This window comes from Scyliorhinus canicula, chromosome 14 (assembly GCF_902713615.1).
Source record: "Scyliorhinus canicula chromosome 14, sScyCan1.1, whole genome shotgun sequence".
In the NCBI taxonomy this organism is placed as follows: domain Eukaryota; kingdom Metazoa; phylum Chordata; class Chondrichthyes; order Carcharhiniformes; family Scyliorhinidae; genus Scyliorhinus; species Scyliorhinus canicula.
Window position 1 is genome coordinate 50,581,694 of NC_052159.1, and position 27,181 is coordinate 50,608,874.

Consider the following 27,181-nt stretch of genomic DNA (forward strand, 5'->3'; position numbering starts at 1 on the left):
AGCCAGCCCACCATGAATCTCATGTGATTTTATGTTGTGTACCAGTCTGCCAAGTGGGACCTTATCAAATGCCTTACTAAAGTCCATATAAACTACATTCACAACCCTTCCACCTTCTTTGTCACCGCTTCAAAAAACTTAATCAAGTTGATGAGACTTGACCTTCCCCATACAAAACCACGCTGTCTGTCACTAACTAGTCCATTTTCCTCCAAATGTGCATATATCCTGTACTTCACCACTTCCACACCACTGATATCAGGCTCACCAGCCTTTCGTTTGCTGGATTATCTCTGCTTCCTTTCTTAAACAAGACTATTCTCCAGTCTTCTCGAACCTCACCTGTGGTCAAAGAGGGTGAAGATATCCTCCGTGAGCCCCACTTGGATCTGCCCACCGCATCCTGAGTCTTAGTGCATCCCTTTCCAGTAAACATTATAATATTCCTTTGACCCTCTTGTTTGTGAGCATTATATTCAGACTTATCAGCGTCCTGCTTCCCTCTCCTTGGCCTCCCTCCATCTTCCGTTGCCCGTCTTCTTCATCAACCTCCTTGTCCCTCTTCCTGCCATCATGAGCCCTCATCTCCCTCCCCCCCCCCCATCCTTGCACAGCCCTCCTTCACATTACCTCTCATGTGTTCATCAGCCACCCCCCCCCCCCCCCCCCCCCCCCCCCAGCCAGCTCCAGTTGAACTTCAGGCCTCTATCACCATGGCTGCACATTGCCGTCCGGAGAGAGACTGGTGTGTGCCACTGGGGGGAAGGAGATCCCAGAACTCTCCAGCCCCAGGCGTTGTACTGATCTCAGTCAGTGACACAGGAGGGTCTATGGGCCCAGCAGCACAGTGATGTATGTGAAGACCATCTTGGCGTGGAGATAGAGGAAAGGAACTGGTCTGCCCCAGCAGAGTGATGTCCAGTGCATCAGGAGCAGCGCAGCACAATGACAGAAAGATTGTTGCACTGACCTTGAAGTCTCTTGCGAACTGAGGGCTGCCTTGTGCATGCCATTCTTTCAACCAATCAGGTTTTAAACCAATGTAATTTCCCGCTGGCGTGACGCAAGATTGAAATGTCTGATGGGATACCGGTGGGCAACTGTTTTAAAGAGCATTCATGAGAAAGCAAATAAATGAAAATGACCTTCACGCCACCTGTCAGTATGATGACCGACCCACCTTTAACCTGCCATTGGGAGAATTGCAATGTTATTTTACACTGGGAGGTTTCCAACATTTTGGCTCCCACTAGATTCTCTGCCTTTGCCTGCCACCAAACCCACGGCGGGTGGGATGGGAGAATTCTGCCCTAATTTTCAATTAGATTTTCTTCCTCTTCAGTTCTGTCTTTTCCTACATGTTTCTCTGGCTAAAAGGGAGATCAGACAATCTGTTCCCAAAACACTGGCAGTTCTACCAACTAACCAGTCATGAGGAGTGAAAGGGATTCAGAAAGTGAACCTCCATTTTCCCCTTCCTTTTTCCTATGAGAATTAACAACTCTTTACACTGACAACTCCCCTAAAGTTGAAACCCCTGACAGAGAGGAACCAACCCACTAAACTGCAGTTCACCCCATGTAAATCATTTTATGCAGACATTTACCATTGAGTATCAACATCAAAGTATTACTGTGTATATATTAAAATGTGTCTATTTGTGCAACTCATCATTTCTATTCGTCAAAAATGAATATAATTTTCTACATTAACAACAAGAGAAACTTTATTTTAATGTATACATTTTTCAGAAAGCTAATTATTTCCAGTGCTTTGCCGAAATTCAGGTTAATTTACTGTCTCTGACAGTGGACTGGCTCTAGTCCATAGATGACGAAAGCTGCTTATCCTCTTGGTTGCCATGGAGTCGAATTTGAGCAGCACTGAGGCTGCTAGAGGGAAAGTCAGCATCAGGCAGCTGCAGTGGTCTGCAGAAAGAAGACAGGATCACGATCGTGGCAGACATGGACTTGCATTGTGATTGTAATGATACTCCGGCTTCTGAACAACAATCTGGCAAGATAAGTAAGACAGCATTTAAATTATTTGGGAAGAAAAAGTCAGGGGGCACCATGCCTAGTATTTTTAGTGTGAAAAACAAAGGGGATAGGAAAAGCTCCTTAAAAATGGGGCTTGTTAGAAGCAAAACGCATGATGGAATTGCTGATATGGGACTGGAAGTGAGCAACAAGGAAGAATCCTTGAGTAATTATCAACTGGAGAATGATTCCAGTACAAACATAGTCAGCAGCATGAGCTTTGCTGCCAGTGGTTGTGGACCTATTGCTAAGTCTCACAGTTTTTTTTCCTTACTGAAGAGGAACAGATTAGAAAATGGCAAAGGAGAGTCAGTGCATTCAAACTCTGAGCAGGTGAAAGATAAGAGTTGCAACAGACAAAAGAAAGGACTGAAAGGGTTGTTCAGCAGCATGAGATGGCATAAAAAGGGGAAAATCAGTAAAGAGGAAAAAGCTGAGTACCTGGAAATTCATGGCACTATTACATTGCCAAGCTCCTTGACTGCCAGCTTGGAATGTGTGAAAGAAGAGACACAGAAATCTTGTTCTGAACCTGGCAGTGCTGCAGTGGAAATGCAAAGCAAGACATCCTCTGAATCGCAGAATGAAAATGAGGGCACCTCCGCTGAGGAACCAAAACAAGCAAATAGTGGGAAGTGCCTTGCAGAATTATGTAAGGATTTGGAGAAAGCTGCCAATGATCACCAGCTACTGGACCAAGATTCTTATGTCAAAGCATTAGAGCAGCTGGAGGAAAAACAGGATGAAGGATTAACTAATGTGGGGCAGAATGTGCAAGAAGGAAGTGTTCCTGTAACTGGATCCGAATCTTGCCACACTCCTGAAACTGCGACCCCCAGTGCACCCAATAATGATCCGCCCTCGGAACAATCAATCGATCGAATTTGCTTAATGTTTTCTGATGTTACATCTTTAAAGAGCTTTGATTCATTTACAGGCTGTGGGGACATTATTGCTGATCAGGACGATGAAGGGAATGTCTGTGAAAGAGGAGCTTCAGCAGAAAAGGGAAAGGGTGGTGCAAAGAAACGCTCAAATATTCTAAGTTATCAAGGTGGAGGAGAAGAGATGGCAAGCCCAGATGAAGTTGACAGTGAATATCTGAAAGAATTTTGGGATGCACCACCATCAACTGCTGAACCTCTGAAAGACAAACAGGAACAGGTTTTAGTTGACCAAACATCATGGATGGCTTCAGGAATTACAACTTGTCTTGATGAAGCAGCAGATGATACATTAGTCAAGCCGCTTACTCTGAATGATATTTCCATAAATAAAAATGATAATGAAGACCTGACGACCACTAAGAACGATCAACAAGAATGTGTCCCAAATAGCGATGAGGGATACTGGGACTCCACAACCCCTGGACCTGATGATGAAAGTGGGAAAACCCTTGCTACTAAGCCAAGCATTCCCAGAGACAGTTACAGTGGGGATGCGCTGTATGACCTGTTTGCAGATCCAGATGAAAGTCTGACCAGCATTGTTTCAGATGAAGAAACGTCTTCTGTAACTGAATCTAAAATACGGTCTCCAAAATCTCTCATGTCTGCCTCCAACGTTACTGCAATCGCCAAGGACAAGAATGTATCTGCCATCCCCAGACACAAGGCCACTTTAATTGCTCGTCAGGGCGATGCAAACCATAGTCATTGGCCTCAGACGCATCAACAGTTGGCAGGATGTGAGCCAGCAAGGACCAAAATCCCTGTTGCCAAGACTTCAATTCCGAGACCCAGTAACAAGGTCAAAGTCAAGGTCAAGCCTCAGCAACCAAGGGAAATGCAAAAGAAATAGCCGCCAAACTGTTACCGTGGCAAAATTGAAATGCGCATGTTACATAGTCTAGAACCACATATTTGTAAGGTTAAGCACAATGGATCAAGTTTCTGCTTGCATTCGTACTGTTTACATTGTACAACAGAACTTTTGTCACTTGGCAAGAAGAGTCTCCTATGATGTAATAGAATTGTGCCTATAGAAAACTAAAGTAATGCTAAACTTTAAGAAGCACAGATGCAGCACAATATTTATAGCTTACAAATGCTACTTCGGAAAAAAAATAATTGTGTGGCACATAAGCTTTAAATGGAACAGCTGAAAAAATGTTTTTGTGAGGGAATACAAAATATATTTGTGAAACAGTGACCAAGAGCTTTAACCGAATCATGTACATTTTTTAATGACAAGCAATAGACAGTATATTGCTACCTTTTCTTAGGACCTGATCATTAATTGCCATCAATATAAATGACAGCAGTGAAAAAGCTGTACTGTGATTGTGCCCAAAGCCAATCCATTCTGGGATCAGATTCTGTTGAACCATTGGATGTTTATGATCTACAGAAGAAGAAAGGAGAGTAATATGTAAGATGGTTACATAACTATGATCAGGGAATGATTACATAACCAGACCAGCTTGTATTCTCATCGCAGAGGAACCATTCCAAATTAATGTATAGAAAGCTGATAAATAAGTACAGCATTTATTCCCTTGAGCTTATTTTTGAAAGGGAGAGAAGACTGCCATTATTCATAATTGTAATGCCTTCGTGATTTATCCTTTTTAATTTTCAATCTGCCATTGTGGTTTTGAATAACTAAATCCCAGTGCTCTTATTTTCTACATGTGAGTGAGTACAAAACTAAGAATGTGGGGTTAAAATCCAATACAGTAAATGACCAACAGAAATGTTCTTACAAACAAGGGCAGATAAGAGTATAAGAATGTATATAACTTGTATTGTTCTTTCCAGAATCTTCTGTACAGTCATTGCTTTAACCCTATATCGGCAGAGTAAGTGATGGCTATATGAACTCCAATTTTTATATTAAATCTCTCTGTAGTGTATCCATTATTTATAAAGAATCATTGTGACAGAGACCAGCTTATGCAGAGGAAGACAAAAATTTAATATTTATAATATATTTCTACTGTCGTCTCCCACAACTGCTTAAAATTGTTTTTATTTATTTGCAGGAAAAATACTTGTAAACCACCTGTTTTGTCAAATTTGTCTCTTTTCCTGTTTTGATACCTTTCAGAATAACCTGATCCCTGTGCCTGAACAGATAGGCCTAAGGCCCACCCTATATTTGATCTCAGGCCTGTTACATTATGTGCGCAAGCTACAGACACCTGCTGGGGTTCCCAGGCATCTCGCTGTCACAGAGGATCTAAATCTTGGATCGCTCTGATGTTTGTGGTAGCCCTGAGTAGCCCTGGGAGGACAAGGAATTGATTGGGGGGGGGGGGGGATGGGTGGTTGGGGTGAGTGAGGTGAGGGGGTGATTGAGATGGGGTGGGGAGTCAGTGAGAACCACTAACAGTCTTAAAAGTGTGTTCAGGTAAATAATGAGCGCAAGCTTAAGGATGCTTAAATGCCCATTTAGTGCATCAAAAATGAGGACAGCACCATCTATTCTAGGAGGCCATTAACTTTAATAAAACATGCACATGTACATAGCAACAAGAAAAAAACAGGACAGCCCAAAAATAGCAGGAGAATGCATTGCGAATAGGACAAAAATCTTTAAGGGTAAAGATGGGAATAAGATAATGTTGTCCTTTCACAATTAATACAGAGGAACAACAACATTAGTGTTAATCATAATGAAATAAATTCTATTGACTAAATTATGTCAGAAGACAGTAAATGGTATGGGGCTGGATTTTACATTTCCTGGTGGGATAAGGGAAGTGGAGCAGAAAAGGAGAAATCTGTCTCCTCCAGCCCCTGCTGCCCAGCAGGAAGGAGGCCAATTACAGATGCAATAGCTTTCTTCCCAACTGCAAACCCTTCCCCTTTCTTCCTTCCAAACTTGAAAATATTACCAGTTGCCTCAATATAGTCAGCTCTGTGCGTTCTCCCCGTGTCTGCGTGGGTCTCACTCCCACAACCCAAAGATGTACAGGCTAGGTGCATTGGCCATGCTAAATTGCTCCTTAATTGGAAAGAAAAATGAATTGGGTACTTTACATTAGAAAAATATAGTCAGCTCTTGTGTCTTTGAGTTACTATATGTTTTTAAAGTGTTGAATTTATGTTGCAGCTTTATTCGCAGAGGGATATGAATCACGCCTTGGTGTTGAATACATAATTGTGTGTTCTGAGAAACTATGGTGCAAAGGGGGGCTCTGCACCCAATCAGCCCATAGGTTGGGACATCAGGCGGCAGAGAGGCAATGCCCCAGTTAGAACTAGAATTGTAAAGGCTCCCTGCTCTCAGAATCAGTCTTTATTATTCATTGAAGGTGCAAAAAAAAAAGTTTAAAATGCTATTTGAAGGGCAGCACGGTGGCCTAGTGGTTAGCACAACCGCCTCACGGCGCTGAGGTCCCAGGTTCGATCCCGGCTCTGGGTCACTCTCTGTGTGGAGTTTGCACATTCTCCCTGTGTCTGCGTGGGTTTCGCCCCCACAACCCAAAAATATGCAGAGTAGGTGGATTGGCCACGCTAAATTGCCCCTTAATTGGAAAAAATAATTGGGTAATCTAAATTTTTTTTTAATGCTATTTGAAACACATAGACGCTGCCACCTTCCCCAGCAGAACCATCTGGTACATTTAACCATTGTCCACGGCAGGCCTTTACTACTGCCCTCACTTTAGCTGGTGTAAAAGACTCCCTACATTTTTACATCTGGTTCCTGAAAAATGCAGGGGCCAATGAAAAATTGCAGACAAATGGGTTGTAAACAAGCTCAATAGATTGTTCATTAATGATTTCACAGCAGCAGGAGGCTGCTGTCTTTAATGAATATGCGCCTTCCTTATTATTGGAGACAGGTGTGACGACATCAGGTTGCTGACCCACCGTCGTCACGTTGAATTTTTCAGCACAGGGGCAGGGGAGGGGAAAGCATTCCTGATTTGGGAATGTAAAATCCAGCCCGGAATCACATCTCTGTTTTTCAAACAGGATTATAATACACTTGAGTATTGACCATTTTTGTCAATGTGTAGAAATGCTAAATAAATCCTCAGCCTATATATAATCAAGCCCCTGTTTAGCCTGGTGATCACAGTATGCGGCCCTCTGCATTAAAAATTTATTAAAATGTTCAACCTTTTTGAATTAATAGCTGTGAAATTACCCTCGCTTCCTTACTGGGAAAGAGGAGGGTAAGAATGCCTACTATGAGATTGCATCTGTTACAAAGCAACATCGACAGAGGCAGGGGAGCAGGTGACCTGTCAATCATCACAATCTGGGAATGGTTTGTGTGGTGATCTTTAAAAGAGAAAAGACCAAATGACATAAAAAAATATTTCTCGAGTCATCCAACTGTAAGACTTTGTTCCAGTGAAATGTAATGCTCTGTAGATATTGCCTGTTGAGGTGTTTGGCAAACTGATCCATTCTTAACTATTAGGCAAGTGGTTGTAACCAAGAGAACTAAAGTTGAGGCCAGATGGTCTTGGTGAATTCAGTCGGTTACCCTGTAACTAGACTTTTAGTTGAGGTTGCTTCTAAAATGACAAACTAAATTATTCCACAAAATGTCTTCACGTAAATGGATTGGCTAGCTGCAGCTGATTCTTTTTTTAAAAGTTTTGTTAACAGCTTTGTTATTGTGTTGTCATTGGTTGGGTCAGATTGTGATTCAGTGGACACTGGCCAGCTTGGCTTTACTGTATCAAAGAAAATAAAAATAACCAGCATTTACATAATGCCTTATTAATCTCTCAGAAATATCTCTATGTTCTTGCATACGATTAATTACTTTGAAAGAATTTTCTTATCTAGGCAACTGCAACAACCATATCTCATGCAGTGAGATCCCACAATTATTGGGATTCCATTTGGATGGAAAGTCAGTTAATCTATTTTTGGTGACTTTGGTGGTGGGAAGGATGCTTTGGAGGACACTGAAATAACCTCTTGCTTTTCTTTGAATAATGTCACGGGATATTTAATGGCTACCGCAACAGACAAGCCTTGGTATAGCATCTCATGTAAGTGATTGTAACTCAGTGCTGTTTCTATACATTGGGGTATCATACTGTGAGCTCAAGTGCTAGAGTGGGACTTTAATCCAGAACCTTGAGACAAAAGTGCTACCAACTGATTCTCATTCCTATTGTGCTCTTACATCACAAAACAACTGTTTGTTAACTTGCCTTGCTCCTGAACAGCCTTGGCTGCTTTCCTTTGTGGGAATTAAATTATTTTCTTGTGCACGCTGCATTCAATGTTTACGGTGCCTTTTGTCATGTTTGAGTTCTAGAATAGTTTAACACCTTGGCCTGCTTATCATTAATGTGCTGAATGAACCATGTTAGGTCTCAGCTATTAATGGTCACCATTCATTATCTGCTATCTGTCTACCATCAAATATTAGTTTTAATCATTCAATCCAGAGCTTTTGGATTCCCTCCAACTTATGTTTGTATTTGCATTTAAGGATTTGGAAATTCAGCCTCCTTATATCTAAAATGAATCTGGTATGAATTTTGTTTAGAATTTTTGCCTCTTTTATTTCTTTTCTGTTTTTTTAGAACCTCATTAATCACATATTGTCCTAGCTGCTGCCTTCTGCTAACATTACTCTGTACCTGAGTACTTTGAGATGCATGGGTGCACCCCGGGTTTATTCATTTTTCTCTCTCTGCTCTATCCTTTAAGGAAATGCCTCCTCTTGACAATTTTCCCTAGACAAACTAATTGCTTTCTGAAATCTAAAAAAAAAGACAGATCTTTTTTATTCTCCTTTGTGTAAATTAAGCATCATAGGTTGATGTTAATAAGCTTAAAATAGCATCAGCCAGACTGCCTCCCCTTCCTACTACACTCTGAAGTATCATTGGACAGATGGGCCCACCATGGGGCCAGAAAATCCATACTGTCAAAAACAAGGTTTTCAAAGTTTAAAAAAATGACACAATTGGCAAATACTTTGCTGCAAGTATTGCCAAGCATCATATATTGATACTACACCAATATAAATCATATTATCTATCAGTCAAGCAGCAACTATAATATTTGCGCAAACATCTAATAATTAGTAAAAGTACCTCACAGTGACCGAGTCACTAATGTAAACAGCACAGATAACAGAGTCCGAAAGTATTTGTTTTAGGACAAATTTGTTTATTTGAACAATAACATTTTGAATGTGTACAATTCAGGTCACTTTAGATTGAACATGTTGCTGTGTGTATGAGGAAGGAGTTTCAAGTAATGTCCTTGCAGAAAGGGTAGATAGGACAATGGGAAAAGATTTAAACTAGTTAAGTGGTTGGAGGAGTTCACACATTAGGTTAATAAGACTTACAAAATGAATATAAGCATTGTGCCAACCATTATTCAAATATGAAAAAAGAGGAAATACACAGTGAGTCAGGTAGCATCTATGGAGAGAAATAGAGTTAACAGGCAGAATCTTAACTGCCAAGAGGAGGTGGGTGCATATGGGCAGTTAAACCCACTGAAATTGATGTCAGGTTGAGATCACTACATCATCCCACTCACTTCCAGGTTTCAGTCAGGTGGGTTTGTGGGTGAAGAGGGAACCCAAGGAGCTGTTGGACAAATAATAATAATCTTTTATTGTCACAAGTATGAAGTTACTGTTATTAAGTTACTGTGAAAAGCCCCATCATTGTAATATGCAAATTAAAAGTTGTTTGGAAGTACATAATTTGAGTATTGCAGAAAAAAAGAAACATGCTGTCAAAACTTTTCATCTTGCAATCATCAGAACAGACACAAAAATACCAAATTTCAAAAGCAACAACAATTTATACTGCATGAGAAAAGAATGTGGCAGGTTGCCATGGAGAATGCATAGAGGAATAGTTATCTCCTAAATTTGTTTAAATTCAAAAAAAGCAAGATGCTTCTGATTCGTTGAGGCGTTGCCGTTGGGAATTCACCAAGCCGAGTACTGACAGTGCTCAACCAGCCTGTGCTTGCAAAGCGCAGAACACAGTGCCCAACATTCGATGTGACAACACAATTGAACAGCATTTCCTGCACAGTCCTGAATGTGCTAAGAATTGTACTAACAAGCAATTTCTGATTATCAGTCAGGCTCGCAGTCTGGTTCAATTGCACTTGCTAGAAGCTACATATATTCACACACAATGTCCTGTCCTCTGAAAGCAGAAAGAACATGTCCAGGAATTGCACCCTTTTCAGTTAAACAAAAGCATGGGGGGGGGGGGGGGGCGCAACTGTTCCCAGGTGCATTCCCTTGGCAATGTCTCGACCAATTAGCATCAATTTGCCTTTTTTGAATTTAATCAAAACCTTGGGAGATAACTGTTCCCCAGTGCTCTCTCTATGGCAACACCTCAACCAATCAGAGTCCACTTGCCAACCAAACAGCACTCTTTCTCATGCAGGGTAAATTGATGCTTCCTTTCAGATTTGGTATTCTTGCATGTTTCCACAGTATGTTACTTTTTTCAGTAATATGTAAATGGATAATTAACTCCTATATTAACTGAGCATTATGGCTTTAACACCAATTTCCCCAGATGTCAGCAACTTGCCAGGGTGAAGAAGTAAATGCACAACAGAGAGTGCTTCTTCAGTGAAAGTGACAGGTTGGGAAGCCTTTGAACAGTGAAACTGAAGAGCTGTATCCATGCCGAGGTGAGAGGCTGCTGCTCACAGCCCTTCTCATAAGTGTGCTCTTCCCATGTGACAGCTGTTTTCTAACTTGGAAGTCAGTGCAACTGTCTTGCACTTCACCCATCTTCAGCTGCATTCCCATGCTATCAACCTTCAATGCAGCATGGGTACCGCTTATGCAGTTCTACCTTGCACCTCAAATGAAGAACGAAAGGGACAGCAACACCAACAGGAGCAGCAGGGGCAATGCCAGCAGCAGTGCTAGCTTCTTCTTCAGCCACATATTCCTACATAGGACAGAGTAGTTGAACACAGATTCACTTTAAGGGAAGCAAGAACCCCGCCAGAGGATTAGCTCTCTTGACAGGTGTGAGAACCAGTGCTTTAGGGAGTTCAGGTTCTTGTCGGAAGTTGTTGCTGACATCTGCAACTGCCTAGAACAACTGCTTCCTAGTGGACCAGGTGGGCAGGCATTGCCTGTGGCCGTGAAGGTGCCTTTTCATGGGAGGCCATCACCATCCTTACACCCTCACAGCCCCCCCCCCCCCCCCCCCCCCCCACGTCCTGGGTCTCTGCCTTTCTTCAAGGTTACGTGCTCCCTTCTCTACAAAGAGAGAAAGCAGAAGGAGTTCAGAGTATTAGAAACTGTTTGTTTGGAGAAAAGGGTGGGACAACTTGGGAGGGTGACTGTCAGGAATGGGTTTCTGAGGATAGCTGTGAGCAATGGTAGAGTTCATGGAATAAAATGGAGAGTAGCAACAGTAATAAGAAAGTGGCTGAGTGTCAGGAAACAGAATAGTGGTGAACACTTGTTTTGTGGCCCAAGTGAAAGTCTATAGTGGGGTTCCCCAGGGGTCAATGTTAGGACCCCTGCTGTTCTTGTTATATATTGGTGACCTAGTCTTCGGTGTACACAACACAATTCCAAAATTTGTGGATGACGTGAAACTTGGAACTATTGTGAGGAGGATAGTATTAGTCTTCAAAAGGACGTGGACCAGCTGGTGAAATAGGCACACAAGTGGCAAATTATATTTAATGAAGGGAAGTGTGAAGTAATTCATTTTAGTTGGAAGACTGAGGAGAGGTAATCTAAAATAAAGGACACTGTAAAGTTCTAGGTGAGGGACCACACCGACGTGATGGCTGTAAGAAAACTTAATATTTATTTTACCTATAAAATAACTCCATACTTGCCCCCCAAAGGGTCTCCTGAACCCTGCTCACACTTGGGCTGGGATATTTATGTCCCATGGGGCCCTTGGTTTAAGGGTGCAGCTCCGGCCCCTCATATTCAGCTGAGGCCACAGGGACTCCGATGTTGCAGACTCCATGGCCTCTGGTCTGGTATAACAGGCACAATTCTAAAAAAGATTCAGGAACACAGATTCCTGGGAGTACATGTGCATTATAGGTGGCAGAGCAGGTTGAGAAAGAGGCTAATAAAGAAAAAGAGTTCCTGGGCTTTATAAAGAGGGGCATTGAGGAGGGGCGAGGAGGTTTTAATGAAAATAAATAAATAGTTGGTTCACCCTCAACTGGAGTATTGGATCCAATTCTGGGCACCACACTTTAAAAAAGGATGTGAAGGGATTTGAGATGGCACCGTAAAGATTCATGAGAATGGTTTCACGGATGTGAAATTTCAGTTAGATGGATAGATTGGAGAAGCTGGACTTTCCTCCTTGGGGAAGAGAAGATTAATAGGAGATTTGATAGAAGTGTTCAAAATAATGAGAGTTCTGGGCAGAGTAGATAGAGAAACTATTCCTGTTGGCAGAGGAATCAAGACCCAGAGAACACCAATTTAAGGAGATTGGCAAAAGAAGCAACACCAACATGAGGAAATACTTTCTTTATTTTTAGAAAATATTTTATTAAGACATTTGTAATTTTCACAGTTTAACACATTAACATCTCTTAAACACCCGCGCGGGCCAACACACACAAAGGAAAAAAACAACCTACAGAACAACCCTCCATACTCCCCCTGCTCTATTCCCTAACTACCCGTAAACTACATTCTCTGTCCCGTTGTAACATTGCCATGCCTCCTGTTTTCCTCCCCCCCCCCCCCCCCCCCCCCCCCCCCCCGGGCCCCATTACTGCTGATGTTCAGTTCTCCTTGAAGTAGTCTATGAACGGCTGCCATCTCTGGGCGAACCCTTGAATTGATCAGCTCAAAGCAAATTACATTTTCTCCAGACTGAGAAACTCTACCATATCACTGACCCACACTCCTGACTTTGGAGGATCCAAGTCGCTCCATTCCAGCAAAATCTGTCTCCGGGCCACCAGGGAGGAGAAAGCCAGAACATTGCCCCCCCCCCCCCCCCCCCCCGGGGCCCCTGGATCCTCCAATACCCCAATTAGCCCATTCTGGACTCGGAGTTACCCTTCCTTCCAGGACCTCTGACATAACCCCCGCATATCCCTGCCAGAGTCCCCTCAATTTCGGACAAGCCCAAAACGTAAGCACATGGTTTGCCAGGCTACCCCCACAGCACCCACACCTGTCCTCCACCTTGTCAAAGAACCTGTTCATCCGGGCTACCGTCATGTGGGCCCTGTGGACCACCTTGAACTGGATCAAGCTATATCTGGCACACAACGAGGATGAATTTACTCTCTTCAGGGCTTTTTCCCACAACTCAAATTCTATCTCCTCACCCAGCTCCTCTTCACCTTCCTGATAGGGGCCCCTTCCCACTCCATCAGCTCCTTGGATATCTCTGAGACCCTCCCTTCTCCAACCTTTGTTTTTGACGTCACCTTATCTTGTAACCCCCTCAGGGGGAGGCGAGGGAAGCCAGGAACCTGCCTCCGGACAAAATCCCGTACCTGTAGGTATCGAAACCCGTTCCCGCCCAGCAACTCAAACTCCTCCTCTAATGCGTCCAATGTAGGGAAACCCTTCTGAATGAATAGGTCCCCAAATCTCTCAATCCCTGCCCCCCGCCATCCCCGATAGCCCCATCCAGCCCCCCTGGGGCAAACCGGTGACTGTTACAAATCGGTGACCACACTGACCCCCCCCCCCCCCCTCAAATCTCATGTGCTGCCTCCATTGCCCCCACACCCGAAGGGCTGCCACCACCACAGGACTTGTGGAGTACCGAGCCGGCAAAAACAGCATGGGCGCCGTCAGTAAGGCCTTCAAACTCGTCTCCTCACAGGATGCCGCTTCTACTCGCTATACCACCGACCCCTCCACCACTACCCACTGCCTGACCATCGATATGTTGGCCGCCCAGTAATAGTTAATAAAGCTCGGGAGGGCCAAGCCCCCCTCTCTCTGACTCCGTTCCAGGAGTGCCTTCTTTACTCTCGGAGTTTTACCCGCTCACACAAAACCCAATATCGCCGCCTTCGTTTTCCTGAAAAAAGCCTTTGGGATAAAAATCGGAAGACATTGAAAAAAGAGCAGTCTCGGAAGGACCGTCATCTTTACCGTCTGGACCCTACCCGCCAACGTCAGTGGGAGCCCATCTGCGAAAATCCCTTTTCATTTGATCCACCGCTTTGCCCAGATTTAATTTATGAAGCTGCCCCCAATCCTTAGCCACTTGAATCCCCAGATATCTAAAACTCCTGTCAACCACTCTGAATGGGATTTCAGCCACCCCACCGATTGTCCTGATATAGAGAGACTCTGTGCTCCACCCCCCCCCCCCCCCCCCCCCCCCCCTCTCTATTCTCCGCCAGGCATTTGATGATCTAAGGGCCATTGCCAAGAGCTCTCTGGCCAGGGCAAACAGTAATGGGGAGAGCGGACATCCCTGTCTTGGCCCCCTGCAGAGACTAAAATGCTCCAACCGGACTCGGTTGGTTCTTACATTTGCCACCGGAGCCTGATATAACAGCCGGACCCAATCCACAAATCCCTGTCCGAACCCAAACCTACCCAAAATGTCCCATAGGTACTTCCACCCCACCTGGTGGAAAGCCTTCTCCGCGTCCATGTCGCTTTCGGGGGGTGTGGGTCGGGGATGGGAAGGTGTCGGACGCCCTGGAGAGGGTGAACTCCTCCTCTTCATGTGCGAGGCTTAGCCTCATCCAGTTCAAGGTACTGCACAGGGCTCATATGTCCGGGACAAGGATGAGCAAGTTTTTTGGGGGTGAGGACAGGTTCATTAGGTGTTCAGGGAGCCCAGTGAACCATGCCCATATGTTTTGGGCATGCCCGGCACTGGAGGAATTCTGGCAGGAGGTGGCGAGGACGGTGTTGAGGGTGGTACCTTGAACTGGATGAGGCCAAGCCTCGCACATGAAGAGGAGGAGTTCACCCTCTCCAGGGCGTCCGCCCATGTCCCTTCCTCAATCTGCTCCCCCAGCTCCACTTCCCACTTAGCCTTCAGCTCCTCTACCGCCGCCTCCTCCACCTCCTGCATCACCTGGTAGATGTCAGATTTATAGCCCGAGAAACTCCCAAACTCAGCAAGAATCTCCATCACCTCCGGCATTCCCCCCACCAGGTCTGCTACATACAGCAGCAAGTCATCTCCATACAGTGACACTCGGTGCTCCTCCCCACCCCGCACCAGACCCCTCCACCTCCTCGACTCCCTGAGAGCCATGGCAAGAGGCTCAATTGCCAGCGCAAAAAGCAAGGGGGACAGGGGCACCCCTGCCTCGTCCCACGGTGGAGCCTGAAGTACTTGGACCTCCTCCCATTTGTCGCTACACTCGCCATCGGTGCCTCATACAGCAACCTCACCCATTTAATAAACCCCACCCCAAATCCAAACCTCTCTAACACCTCCCACAAGTACCCCCACTCAACCCTATCAAAGGCCTTCTCCGCATCCAATGCCACCACAATCTCCGCCTCTCCTTCTGCCGCCAGCATCATTATCACATTTAGCAGCCTTCGCACGTTAGTGTTCAGCTGCCTCCCCTTCACAAAACCCGTCTGATCTTCATGTATCACCCCCGGCACACAGTCCTCTATTCTAGTGGCCAAGATCTTCACCAGGAACTTGCCGTCCACATTCAGCAGTGAAATTGGCCTATATGAACCGCACTGCCGGGGTCCTTATCTCACTTCAGGATCAGGGAAATCAGCACCCGTGACATCGTCGGGGGCAAAACATCCCCTCCCATGCCTCGTTAAAGGTCCGAACCAACAGGGGGCCCAACAGGTCCGCGTATTTCTTATAAAATTCAACCGGGAACCCATCCGGTTCCGGCGCCTTCCCCGACTGCATGTGGCCAATCCCTCTGACCAGCTCCTCCAACTCGATCGGCGCCCCCAGTCCCTCCACCTTCTCCTCCTGCACCCTTGGAAATCGCAGCCTGTCCAAAAAGCTCTCCTTCCCCCTCCCACCACCGGCGGCTCCGACCGGTACAGTTCCCTGTAGAAGTCCCTAAAGACCCCATTGACCTCTGCCCCTGCCGCACCACATTCTCACCCCTATCCTTCACTCCACCAATCTCTCTATCCGCGTCCCGCTTGCGAAGCTGATGCGCCAGCATCCTGCTCGCCTTCTCTCCATACTCGTAGACCACTCCCTGCGCCTTCCTCCACTGTGTCTCCGCCTTTCTAGTGGTCAATAAATCAAACTTGGCCTGCAGGCTACTCCGCTCCCCCAGCAATCCCTCCTCTGGGCCCTCCGCATTACCTCCTATCTACACTCAACAGCTCCCCCACCAGTCTCTCCCTCTCCCTCCTCTCCCCCCTCTCCCTATGGGCTCGGATGGGAATCAGCTCCCCCCTAATCACTGCCTTCAGAGCCTCCCACACCATCCCCACCCGGACCTCCCCAGTATCATTGACCTCGAGGTACCTCTCGATACATCCCCGGACCCTCCTACACACCTCCTCATCAGCCGACAACCCCACATCCAGACGCCAAAGCGGGCGCTGGTCCCGCACCTCCCCCATCTCCAGATCCACCCAATGCGGAGCATGGTCTGAAATCGCAATAGCCGAATATTCGGCCTCCTCCACCCTCGGGACCAGTCCCCTACTCAGGACAAAGAAATCACTACGGGAATAAACCCTGTGCACATGGGAGAAAAAAGAGTACTCCCGAGCCCTCGGCCTCCCAAACCTCCAGGGATCCACTCCTCCCATCTGGGCCATAAACCCCCTCAACACCTTGGCCGCCGCCGGCCTCCTGCCTGTCCTTGAACTAGAACGATCCAGTAGGGGATCCAGCACCGTATTGAAGTCGTCCCCCCCCCCATGATCAGGCCCCCCACCTCCAGGTCAGGAATGCGGCCCAACATATGCCTCATGAAACCAGCATCATCCCAATTTGGGGCGTACACATTTACCAACACCACCCTCTCCCCCTGCAGCTTACCGCTCACCATCACATATCTGCCGCCACTATCAGCCACCACCTCAGACGCCTCAAACGCCACCCTCTTCCCCACCAGGATCGCCACCCCCCGGTTCTTCGCGTCGAGCCCTGAATGGAAAACCTGCCCCACCCACCCCTTCCTCAGACGGACCTGGTCCGCCACCTTCAGGTGGGTCTCCTGGAGCATGGCCACGTCCGCCTTCAGCCCCTTCAGATGCGAAAACACCCGGGCCCGCTTAACCGGCCCATTCAGCCCCCTCACGTTCCACGTGATCAGCTGGATCAGGGGGCACCCCGCCCCCCTCCCCCGTCGACTAGCCATGGCTCATCGACTGCTCGCCCCTGGCCAGCACCCATTCAGCACGTTTCCCACGGCGATAGAACCTCACTCCGACCCCCCCCCCGACCCACACCAGCTCCTCCCTTGCCAATCCGGTATCCCCCCCCCAATTCATTTTTTCCAATTAAGGGGCAATTTAGCATGTTCAATCCACCTACCTTGCACATCTTTGGGTTGTGGGGCAAACACGTGGAGAATGTGCAAACTCCACATGGACAGAGACCCAGAACTGGGATCGAACCTGGGACCTCGGCACCGTGAGATTGCAGTCCTACCATTGCGCCACTGTGCTGACCGACTTGGATAAATATGAGCTCATCACAGATAGTCAGCATGGACTTGTGAAGATTGGTCTTGTTTTGAGGAAGTCAGTTGAATGGTGGATTGATAAGTGTCTGTAGATGTTGTCTATATGGGGCTGGATTCTCTGCACCCCGACGCCGAAATCGCGGCCGGCGCCGAGGTGGAGAATCCATTTCCCCGCATGGAATTGGGACTAGCGCCGGTTCCCCGATTCTGCGGGCCCTGAAATCGCACCTACCTGGGGCCATTGCTGGAGACCAAATAAGAAATAACTGCACATGAAATTGGAGGTGAAGTTGTGACATGTGATGGAAAATAGGAGGCAGAGAGTAGGAATAAAGAAAACATTGTCTGATGGAGTATATGAAAATAATGGACAGAGAAAGGCGAGTTAGTGCATCAAGCCTGCCCCATAGGTCATTTAGGAATGAAATTCCCCATATTAGATGGGTGTGACAATTGATGTTCCCCAGAAAACTATGCTGAATCCTTAGCTTTTCACAATGGGCGTGATTCTCCAGCCTTATTGTGCTCTCACTCAAGTGTATGGGCCGGGGTTTAGAGAACCCCAAAGTGACTCATGGAGTTCACCTGACACACAACTTTTGATAGATTGTGGTATGGGGAGCACACAGCCCACTCTACAGGTGTGGTACAGCAGAAATGGAAAAGTATTTTTTAAAGCAAAACAATGTTTATTCTATGAACTCAAGTTAAACTTTTTAAAACATACAGTGAACATCTTAGCAACCATTAATTCAATGGTTGAATTCAACCCTCAAAGAATACAACACTAAGTAATCCTTAATAAATTCCCAAACAACATCCAGAAGACAAAAGAAACACCTTTTAACAGAAGCACATCAGGTTTAAATTCACTACTGAAAACAGTTATAATTCTGAATTCACCAACTGATCTTTTCATGGCAGAGAGAACAGTAGTACACCTGCTTTGTCTGGCTTCAGCTCCAACACTGAAAACAAAACCAAAAAAACACAGACACACCCAAGCTTTTCTCAAAGTGAATCTTAAAAACAGAGCCAGAGCTCAGCTCCACCTACACTCTGACATCACTGCAGTAACATGAGCAGCCAAACATATCTTCAAGCGACATTCTCCTGACACCTCCCCCAAGAAAAAAAAATAAACCATCAACTTCAAGATGGTTTCATTTTTCACCTTTTCACTATCCTTTAAGAAATGCACACAGTAAATATACTTTTTCGTTTAAAAAAAACACACGCAAACAGGTACAATAATATAGTCCATTTTGTTTTCCTTCTTCCTCTAACTGGAATCCTTCTCGAGTGACAGTCTCTTTGAAAAAGAAGGTCTCTGCACGATCCATCCATCTCTCTATGCCTCAGCATGGTCTCTTTAAAGTCAGATACTTTAGTTCAATCTGATCACAGAGTCCCTTGTAATTCTCCAACACAGGAGCATTGGTTATCACAGCTTTCAGGCCATCAAATGCCTGTTGAAACTCCGCTGTCCACTGAAATTTTTGACGTTTCTTCAGCAATTCCAACAGTGGAGCAATCATGTTACAAAACCTTTGCACAAATTTTTGATCAAATCCACTCATGCCAAGAAATTGCATTATTTCCCTTTGTCTTGAGGGTATCGGAAACTCCTCAATAACTGTTGGTTTCACATCCCATGTGACCATTCAACTCTGTCCAATTGTATGGCCAAGGAAAGTGACTTGGGCTTTTCCAAATTCACTTTCGGCTAGGTTTATCACCAAACCCGCCTCCTGAAGTTGATCGAATAACTCCATCAGATGTCTCAAATGTTCTATCCATGTCTGGCTGAAAATTACCAGATCGTCAATGTGGTAATTTTCAAGGGCTGGTTTAGCACACTGGGCTAAATCGCTGGCTTTTAAAGCAGACAAAGGCAGGCCAGCAGCATGGTTCAATTCCCGTACCAGCCTCCCCGAACAGGCGCCGGAATGTGGCGACTAGGGGCTTTTCACAGTAACTTCATTGAAGCCTACTTGTGACAATAAGCGATTTTCATTTTCATGTATACTGCACAATTGGGCAATCCTGAAATGATTTTTTTAGTTAACCATTGAAATGTGGCTGGGTGTTTTTCATGCCAAATGGCATAACTTGAATTGGTATATAACATCTGGAGTCACAAAAACTGAAATCTCCTTCACCCTTTTAGATAAAGGTACCTGCCAGTAACCTTTAAGTAAATCCAGTTTGGAAATAAAAGCTGATTGTCCCACTTTCTCAATGCAACCCTCCAAACGTGGAATATGATAAGAGTCTGTTCTTGTAACTGCATTAATCTTTCTATAGTCCACACACAAACATTGGGTACTGTCCAGTTTTGGTACCATCTCTATGGGTGAGCTCCATTGGCTGCAACCCACTTCAATTATGCCATTTTAAGTATCCTCTCAATCTCTTTGTTAACCTGTGCCAATTTTAAAGGGTTAAGTCTGTATGGATGATGTTTGATTGGAACAGTATTTCCCACATCTGCACCATGTATAGCAATTTTAGTACTTCCCAATTTATCTCTACAAACTTGCCCATGTGATATCAATAACTCTTTCAGGTCAGTCCATTTTTCCTCTGGAAGGTAACTTAACAATTCATCCCAATTTTTAAGAACATCCTTATTTTCCAATTTAATTTGAGGTATGTCAAATTCACAGTCATCTGGATTTGATTCGTCACTTTGAGTTAGAATCATTAAAACCCCCTCCTTTTTCTCTCGTTCCCTTTCAAAGTACCTTTTAAGCATATTCACATGACGCACTTGGTGAATCTTCCTTCTATCTGGTGTTTTTACCACATAATTCACCTCACTTAATTTCCTTTCAATCTGATAAGGTCCATAAAACCTTGCTTTTCATGGTTCACCTACCACTGGTAACAATACTAAAACTCTATCTCCACTGGCAAAACTATGAACTTTGGATTTCTTGTCCGCTACCCGTTTCATCACATTTTGTGCAACTTATAAATGTTGTCTCGCCAATTCACCTGCTTTATTTAGTTGTTCCTTAAAATTTGACACGTAATCCAATAATGTAAGTTCCGATTTATCACTCACCAATTTCTCCTTAATCAATTTAAATGGTCCTTTACCTCATGACCAAAAATTAGTTCAAAAGGACTGAATTTGGTTGACTCATTAGGTGCATCCCTAATTGCAAACAGTACGAATAGAATTCCTTTATCCCAATCCTCTGGATAATCGTGACAATAAGCCCTCAACATTGTCTTTAATGTCTGATGCCATCTTTCTAACGCTCCCTGCGATTCTGGATGTTACGCAGTTGATTTAAATTGTTTTATTCCTAAGCTATCCATAAATTCTTTGAATATCCTTGAGGTAAAATTCGATCCTTGATCCGATTGTATTTCTGTGGGTAGTCCATATCTAGTAAAGAATTTAAGTAAATCCTCCACAATCCTTTTAGCTGGGGTTATTGGGATACGGATATAGGGTAGGGACAATGGAACTTAAGTAGAGTGCTCTTTCAAGTGTAGACTTGATGGGCCAAATGGTCTCCTTCTGCACTGTAAATTGTATGATTCTATGATTCTACGTGGATTCCTGTGGGTAGGCAGGCCATGTAGCATGTGCAGCTCATTGCTTCGCATCCCAATTACACTCTGATGCCTGGCTACTGTGCTTGAATACTGCAGGAGGCAACACCACGCAGACACAGCAGCCAACATCTGAACAACCAGGGGATGGGACACAGCTCCGGGGACATGTCTACGGCCGGAGGTGGGTGTCACGGGGAGAGGGAGATACCTGGGGAATGGGCCAAGGGTTTGGAGGTCGGCGCACATTACAGATGAAATTGACAGATGCATCATACTAGTTGTGCACAAAGATGTTTATTGTGTGTAACAATTCCCCACTCTCCCAATGGTGCACCCCCTTCCCCATCAGCCCCAACCTAACCCCCATCTCGTCCTCTGCTCCATGGTGCTCTCAGTGATCTTCAGCGTGCTTTGCCCTCCTAGCTCTACCACTACATCTAGGTGTGTCCCCAGGATGCACATCAGAGGTGGAGGCAGTCAGCTGCTTACCTTGTCCTGTGGCCTTTGATGCCTCTGCCGGGCATCCTCTGGGGCTCTGGGGCTGGAGGCCATGCCGCCCTGTCCCATGTGCTGGCTGTGAGATGCGGCCTCATCAGAGGGATAGAACTCGGGGAGCTGCTGGCCACGTCGCCACTCCATGGGACGTGTCCGGCTTGACCCTTGGCGCCGCTAGATGCCCATAGGGCCTTGGGGTTCACCTTGGGATGGGGAGCAGCTGGTTTGAGCCCCGGCTGTTTCTGCATCATCTGGCTCTGCCCATGGTTCCCCATGGTCTGCACTATCATGTTGACGCCCTCAACAATGCTCCTCAGTGGCTGGGAAATGCTCTGAAGTCCCTCGGCAATGCTCACCTGCGACTGGAACATACTCCGCAGCGCCACGGCCATTCCCATCTGAGAGTGGGACATGTCCCTCAGAACTTCATCATGGTTAGCCTGGTACTGGGTCCCTTCCCCCAGCCTGTCGGACATTCTGGTGCGACTCTCAGCCATGGCCGTCAACGATTACGCGACACCTTGGACACCATCACGCATGGTGCTGATGTCATGTACCAGACTCTCCACTGCGGTCGCCACCCTAGTAGTGTTGGCCTCGGTACCTTGCATTGCCAGCAACATCGCTTGTGCCCGTAGCCTCTGGGACTCCTCCAATCAGCTATGGGGTTGCTGGAATGACGCTGACATCTCCCGCTGAATGTACCGGCTGCATCCAGACATCTCCATCAGCTCTGGGATGATCTCTTCGACAGGCTCAGCATCAGGCTGGGACCCAGCTGGGTTCTCCAACTGCTGTCTTTCCTGGGAGTTCCTGCACCTGATGTGCATTATCAGCAGTTTGGTGCTCACCAGATTGTGCCCAGAAGCCTGACCACTAACATTTCCCATGGAGGTGATTGTATCTGTGCTGATGGATGGTGGAGATGACAGCTGTGAGATGTTCTCATGGGAGGCTGGAGAGGAGGTCACCCGGGATGGGCTGGCACTGTCAGCTGCAGGATCTGCGGGAGAATGGGCCTGTGGTCAGTGGGATGGATGGGTCAGTCAGTAAGGCAATAACAACTCACGTTTGACAGGTCCTTTGGCTGGGGTCCGGTGGTTCCTCACCTCTGCGGTGTCCACCAGCCTCGCCGTTGGTGACTGTTCTGTCCTTGGCCACCTCAGCCACCTCCAGGGCCCACTTCTCAAAGGTGGTGAGGATTCTTATGTCCGGCACCCACTGCCAATCTGGGCCCACTCCTGGCAATTGTAGGAGAGCTTTTCCTGAGGAGACACAGAAAGGGCATCACGCATGGTTCACAGTGGTGGGATGGGGGGTGTGAAGGAAGGCGAGGTTGAAGGGAGAATGGCGGGTGTGAAGGAAGGGTGGGGGGTTGAAGGGAGATGGGGGTGTGCAGGAAGGGCTGGAGGGGTTGAAGGGAGATGGGGGTGTGAAGGAAGGGCTGGGGGGTTGGAGGAGGAATGCAGGAAGGGTTGGGAGGATGAAGGGAGAGTGGAGTGTAGGGAGGGTTGAGGGTCGCATGGAGTGTTGGGGGTGGATGCTCGCGCAGGACGGAAAGGCTTGGGGGGGGGGGGGGGGCGTTACTGCCTAGTGTGGGTAATTGACCTTTTTTCGACAGTGGAGGCCAATCTCCTGGTCACACTCCCGGCGCTCACAGCTGGCAACGCCTCGTCCCAGGCAGCACTGGCTGCCCTATTGGTGACCCCCTGGGACCCTCGGGGGAACAGGACACAAGTTACTAAAATGAATAACTAATTCACAGATACAAAATGTTTCTTAAATGCTAATGGCATGTTGGCCTTTATTTTAAGGGTGTTGAAAATAGGATCTGGTGTCCCATGTCGGCCATACCAGGGAAGGAGGGCAAATTTCCTTCCCTGCAGGACATTAGTGAACCAGATGGGTCTTTACAACAATTGACAATGGTTTCATGACCAATATTTCAGCGACTAGTTTCAATTCTAGATTTTATTAATTGAATCAAAATTCAATTGGGGCCCAATTCTGAAATTAGAGCTAGGATTCAAGTGTTAAATTCTGGTCGCCACACTACCAGAAGGATGTGGAGGCTTTAGAGAGGGCGCAGAAGAGATTTACCAGGATATTGCCTGGTATGGAGGGCAATAGCTATGAGGAGAGGTTGAATAAACTCGGTTTGTTCTCACTGGAACGACGGAGGTTGAGAGGCGACCTGATAGAGGTCTACAAAATTATGAGGGGCATAGACAGAGTGGATAGTCAGAGGCTTTTTCCCAGGGTAAAGGGGTCAATTACTAGGGGGCATAGGTTTAAGGTGCGAGGGGCAAGGTTTAGAGGAAATGTACAAGGCATGTTTTGTTTACACAGAGGTTAGTGGGAGCCTGGAACTCGCTGCCGGAGGAGGTGATGGAAGCAGGGACGATAGTGACATTTAAGGGGCATCTTGACAAATATATGAATAGGATGGGAATATGGGAATAGAGGGATACGAACCCCGGGATTGTGGAAGATTTTAGTTTAGACGGGCAACATGGTCGGCACAGGCTTGGAGGGCCGAAGGGCCTGTTCCTGTGTTGTACTTTTCTTTGTTCTTTGTTCTTTGATTGAAATCAGTAAGCATGTTTGCCACACCACGAGTAATGGATTCTCAAAACATCACCCCAAAGGTCTGTGGATACTGGGTCAATTGAAATGTTCAAGACTGAGATTGACAGATTTTTGTTAGACAAGTGTATCAAGGGAAATGTAGCAAAGAGATATAAATAGAACTGAGGTACAATCATGATCTAATTCACTGTCTGTGTGGAGTTTGAACATTCTCCCTGGGTCTACGTGCATCTCAGCGCCACAGCCCAAAGATGTGCAGGGTAGGTGGATTGACGACATTAAATTGCCACTTAATTAGAAAAAAAAATTGGGTTCTCTAAATTTATAAAAAAATCGATCATGGCCTAATTGAATGGCGGAACAGGTTGTGTGGATGAATGGCCGACTGCTGTTCAAATGTTCCTTATTCACAAATAGAGATTCACGATGGCGGAAAATATAGATTAGAAAATGGTGCAGCAACTGCAATTCTACTCATTTGCCAATCTCAGGTGTGTTGCTGTGAGAAGTCTCTGGTTGTGTCGCAGTATTTTCCCACATAGGCTGAAAATTAAAGAATGCAGTCATCCCATGACTCCTTTCACATTCTTCCCAATAGTTGACTTGGAGCAGTATTAATGAATGACTTGGACAGATTGCAAATTCTCCCCTTTTATCATGGTGAGAAGGAGGGCATTTGCCTGTCATCCCTGTTTGTTGAAGGGTTATATTGGAATTCATATCCTCACAAAAGGCTACAATATCATCCAAGTTTAAATTCCTGGGATGTGTTGAGTCAAATTGCCTACAGCATGTCCAGATGCTGGACATCTGGGAAGGATTCCTGCCCCTATGTAATTGCTTAGTGAGAGCAAGATTAGAGTTGGGTGATAATATCTGTTGTATACGCCTCTAAGCAATATCAGAATGCCATTGTAATCTACAGATGTTCAGCAGATCAAGGGTTACTACAAGACTGGAGAACAGTACTGCCCACAGTATGATGTAGAGAGTCACAAGGCAGTATACTAGTGGAATAGAAGCTGGAAGGAGCCAGCATGAAGGCATGGCACATTGTTATGGGTTAATAATAAATGGTTTATGTTTAAACATAAGTCTCAAGACATCTTAGTGAAAGACACAAAAAAACCTTTCCAACACCATGTCGAATAGCTTGCTGGTTCCTGGTGAATGGCTTCTTGAATACTGAATAAACGGGTTGATAATGTTTATGGAAATACATCCCAGTGTGAGAGAGAGGACAAAGGGGATGGGGTTGACAATAATGTTCATGATATTCAAGCTGTCTCTACATGCACACACACAAAAATACAGACACAGGAATATTATAAGGCCACGGGACAAACCGGATGTTGTGATTTATGTGGAATGAAACAGTCATTGCATTTAATTTATTCATTATTATAAGATAAACAGATACTAAAAACACAGCACAACAGATTAAAACTGTAATTGGATCAATTAACTTGTTAAACCTCAGTTTCCAAATCAGTATGAAGGATTGATTTTCTATATTTTTTTCTGCTAGTAATTTCACAGTGCACTGATAGATCACAATAACTGACGTATCTATTCAAGAATAACAAATGTGACTTAAGCAGACAGGTAACTGCTTATTTCAGATGGTTGCATCTCCCCATATTTGGTGATGTGTTGCAGTTGATTAATTAATCAATAATAATCAATTCATCACCTTGGTTAATGAAGAGTTAACATGGGTTTTTGTGAATGGGTCCAGTTTTTTTCTCAGAAATCAACATGGCTAGAAAGATTTTTTTTTATGTATTAGCTTTTTTTTGCCCCCCCCCCCCCCCCCTTTAGAAACTGGAATCGAAACAAAGTACTGTCAGTGCTTTAAACTGCTATTTGTCACTTGGACTGGCACCATCTGGCTTCTCATTGAGTGCCAAAAGATGACAAAAATAGGCACTAATCACAGCTTTATATACTGCATTCCTACTATGTAGGGCAAACTCCCTATGAAAATAACTGCTCTGTATTTTGGATAAAATATGAAAACATTTTGATATAAAGGTATCACTAGTAAAATTCATCAGTTTTTAAAAAAAATCAGTGTTGTTTTTCACAATACAACTAACTGCAATATGTGAGATTAAAAGGCAGTCAACTAAATAAACGGTGTACAACATTTTGTGTTAATCCGAACAAATTTGTTTCGGTTAATGTGTTCGATTCTTTGTTCTGCATGTTAATACTTGGACCAATCTGCGCACTTGCTTGCTGTCAAGAATGGAAGGAGGGAGAGGAGACTGTGGAATGTTACTGTTTATGCAATACTGTAAAATGGCTGTTGGAAACCGACAGCTCATTTTGAACTCTTCCCAATTTTTATTCCCACTCCCATCAATAGAAACGATATTTGGGGGACATATAAAATTGGCTGCTAATTTGCTATCATGCATTTTACACTGACACACACAGTCCAAATTACTCCCAAGGCGTCTTTATGCACACCACATTTTCATTATCACCTTTTTGGAATGTAAGCTTATAGCACTTCCCTTGGATGCATAAGCAAATCGAAAATGAATATAATCTGCCATTTTTGCTTGTAATACTGGATGTGATTAATAAAATCTATGTTTTGGATGTTTATTTTAGGCTACTGTATGCGTTCCAGTGATAAGGCTAAGAGAGCCTTCGGAGGTAAAATAATAGTGTGTTCATTTTAAACAAAACATTCCACATCTTGAAAATAAGAATTTGGTATGGAGTTGTTTCTCCACAGTACAGTACTGCGGGCAAATTGCACTCTATGTACAATGCTGTGAGCAATGTTTTTTAAAGGAAATGATCACCACGTTAAAGTCTACTTTGGCCTGTTCAAATAGGAAAGCAGGTGAACAAGAAATTACTTTTGCAGTTTGTCTGACTGGACCCAGAAATTAATATTCTTCAGTCCTCCCACTCCCTCAAATATCT

At 45.2% G+C, this 27,181-nt stretch overlaps 1 protein-coding gene across 1 annotated transcript; it reads left to right on the forward strand.

Annotated features, from left to right (window-relative positions):
* Nucleotides 1–1,861: 1,861 nt before the first annotated feature.
* amer2 (APC membrane recruitment protein 2) lies at nucleotides 1,862–5,284 on the forward strand. The gene is given in 3 exon segments (XM_038818872.1): nucleotides 1,862–1,898; nucleotides 1,901–1,936; nucleotides 1,939–5,284. Coding segments are annotated over 3 exon segments (1,974 nt in total). The 3' UTR covers nucleotides 3,840–5,284.
* The last annotated feature ends 21,897 nt before the right edge of the window (nucleotides 5,285–27,181 follow it).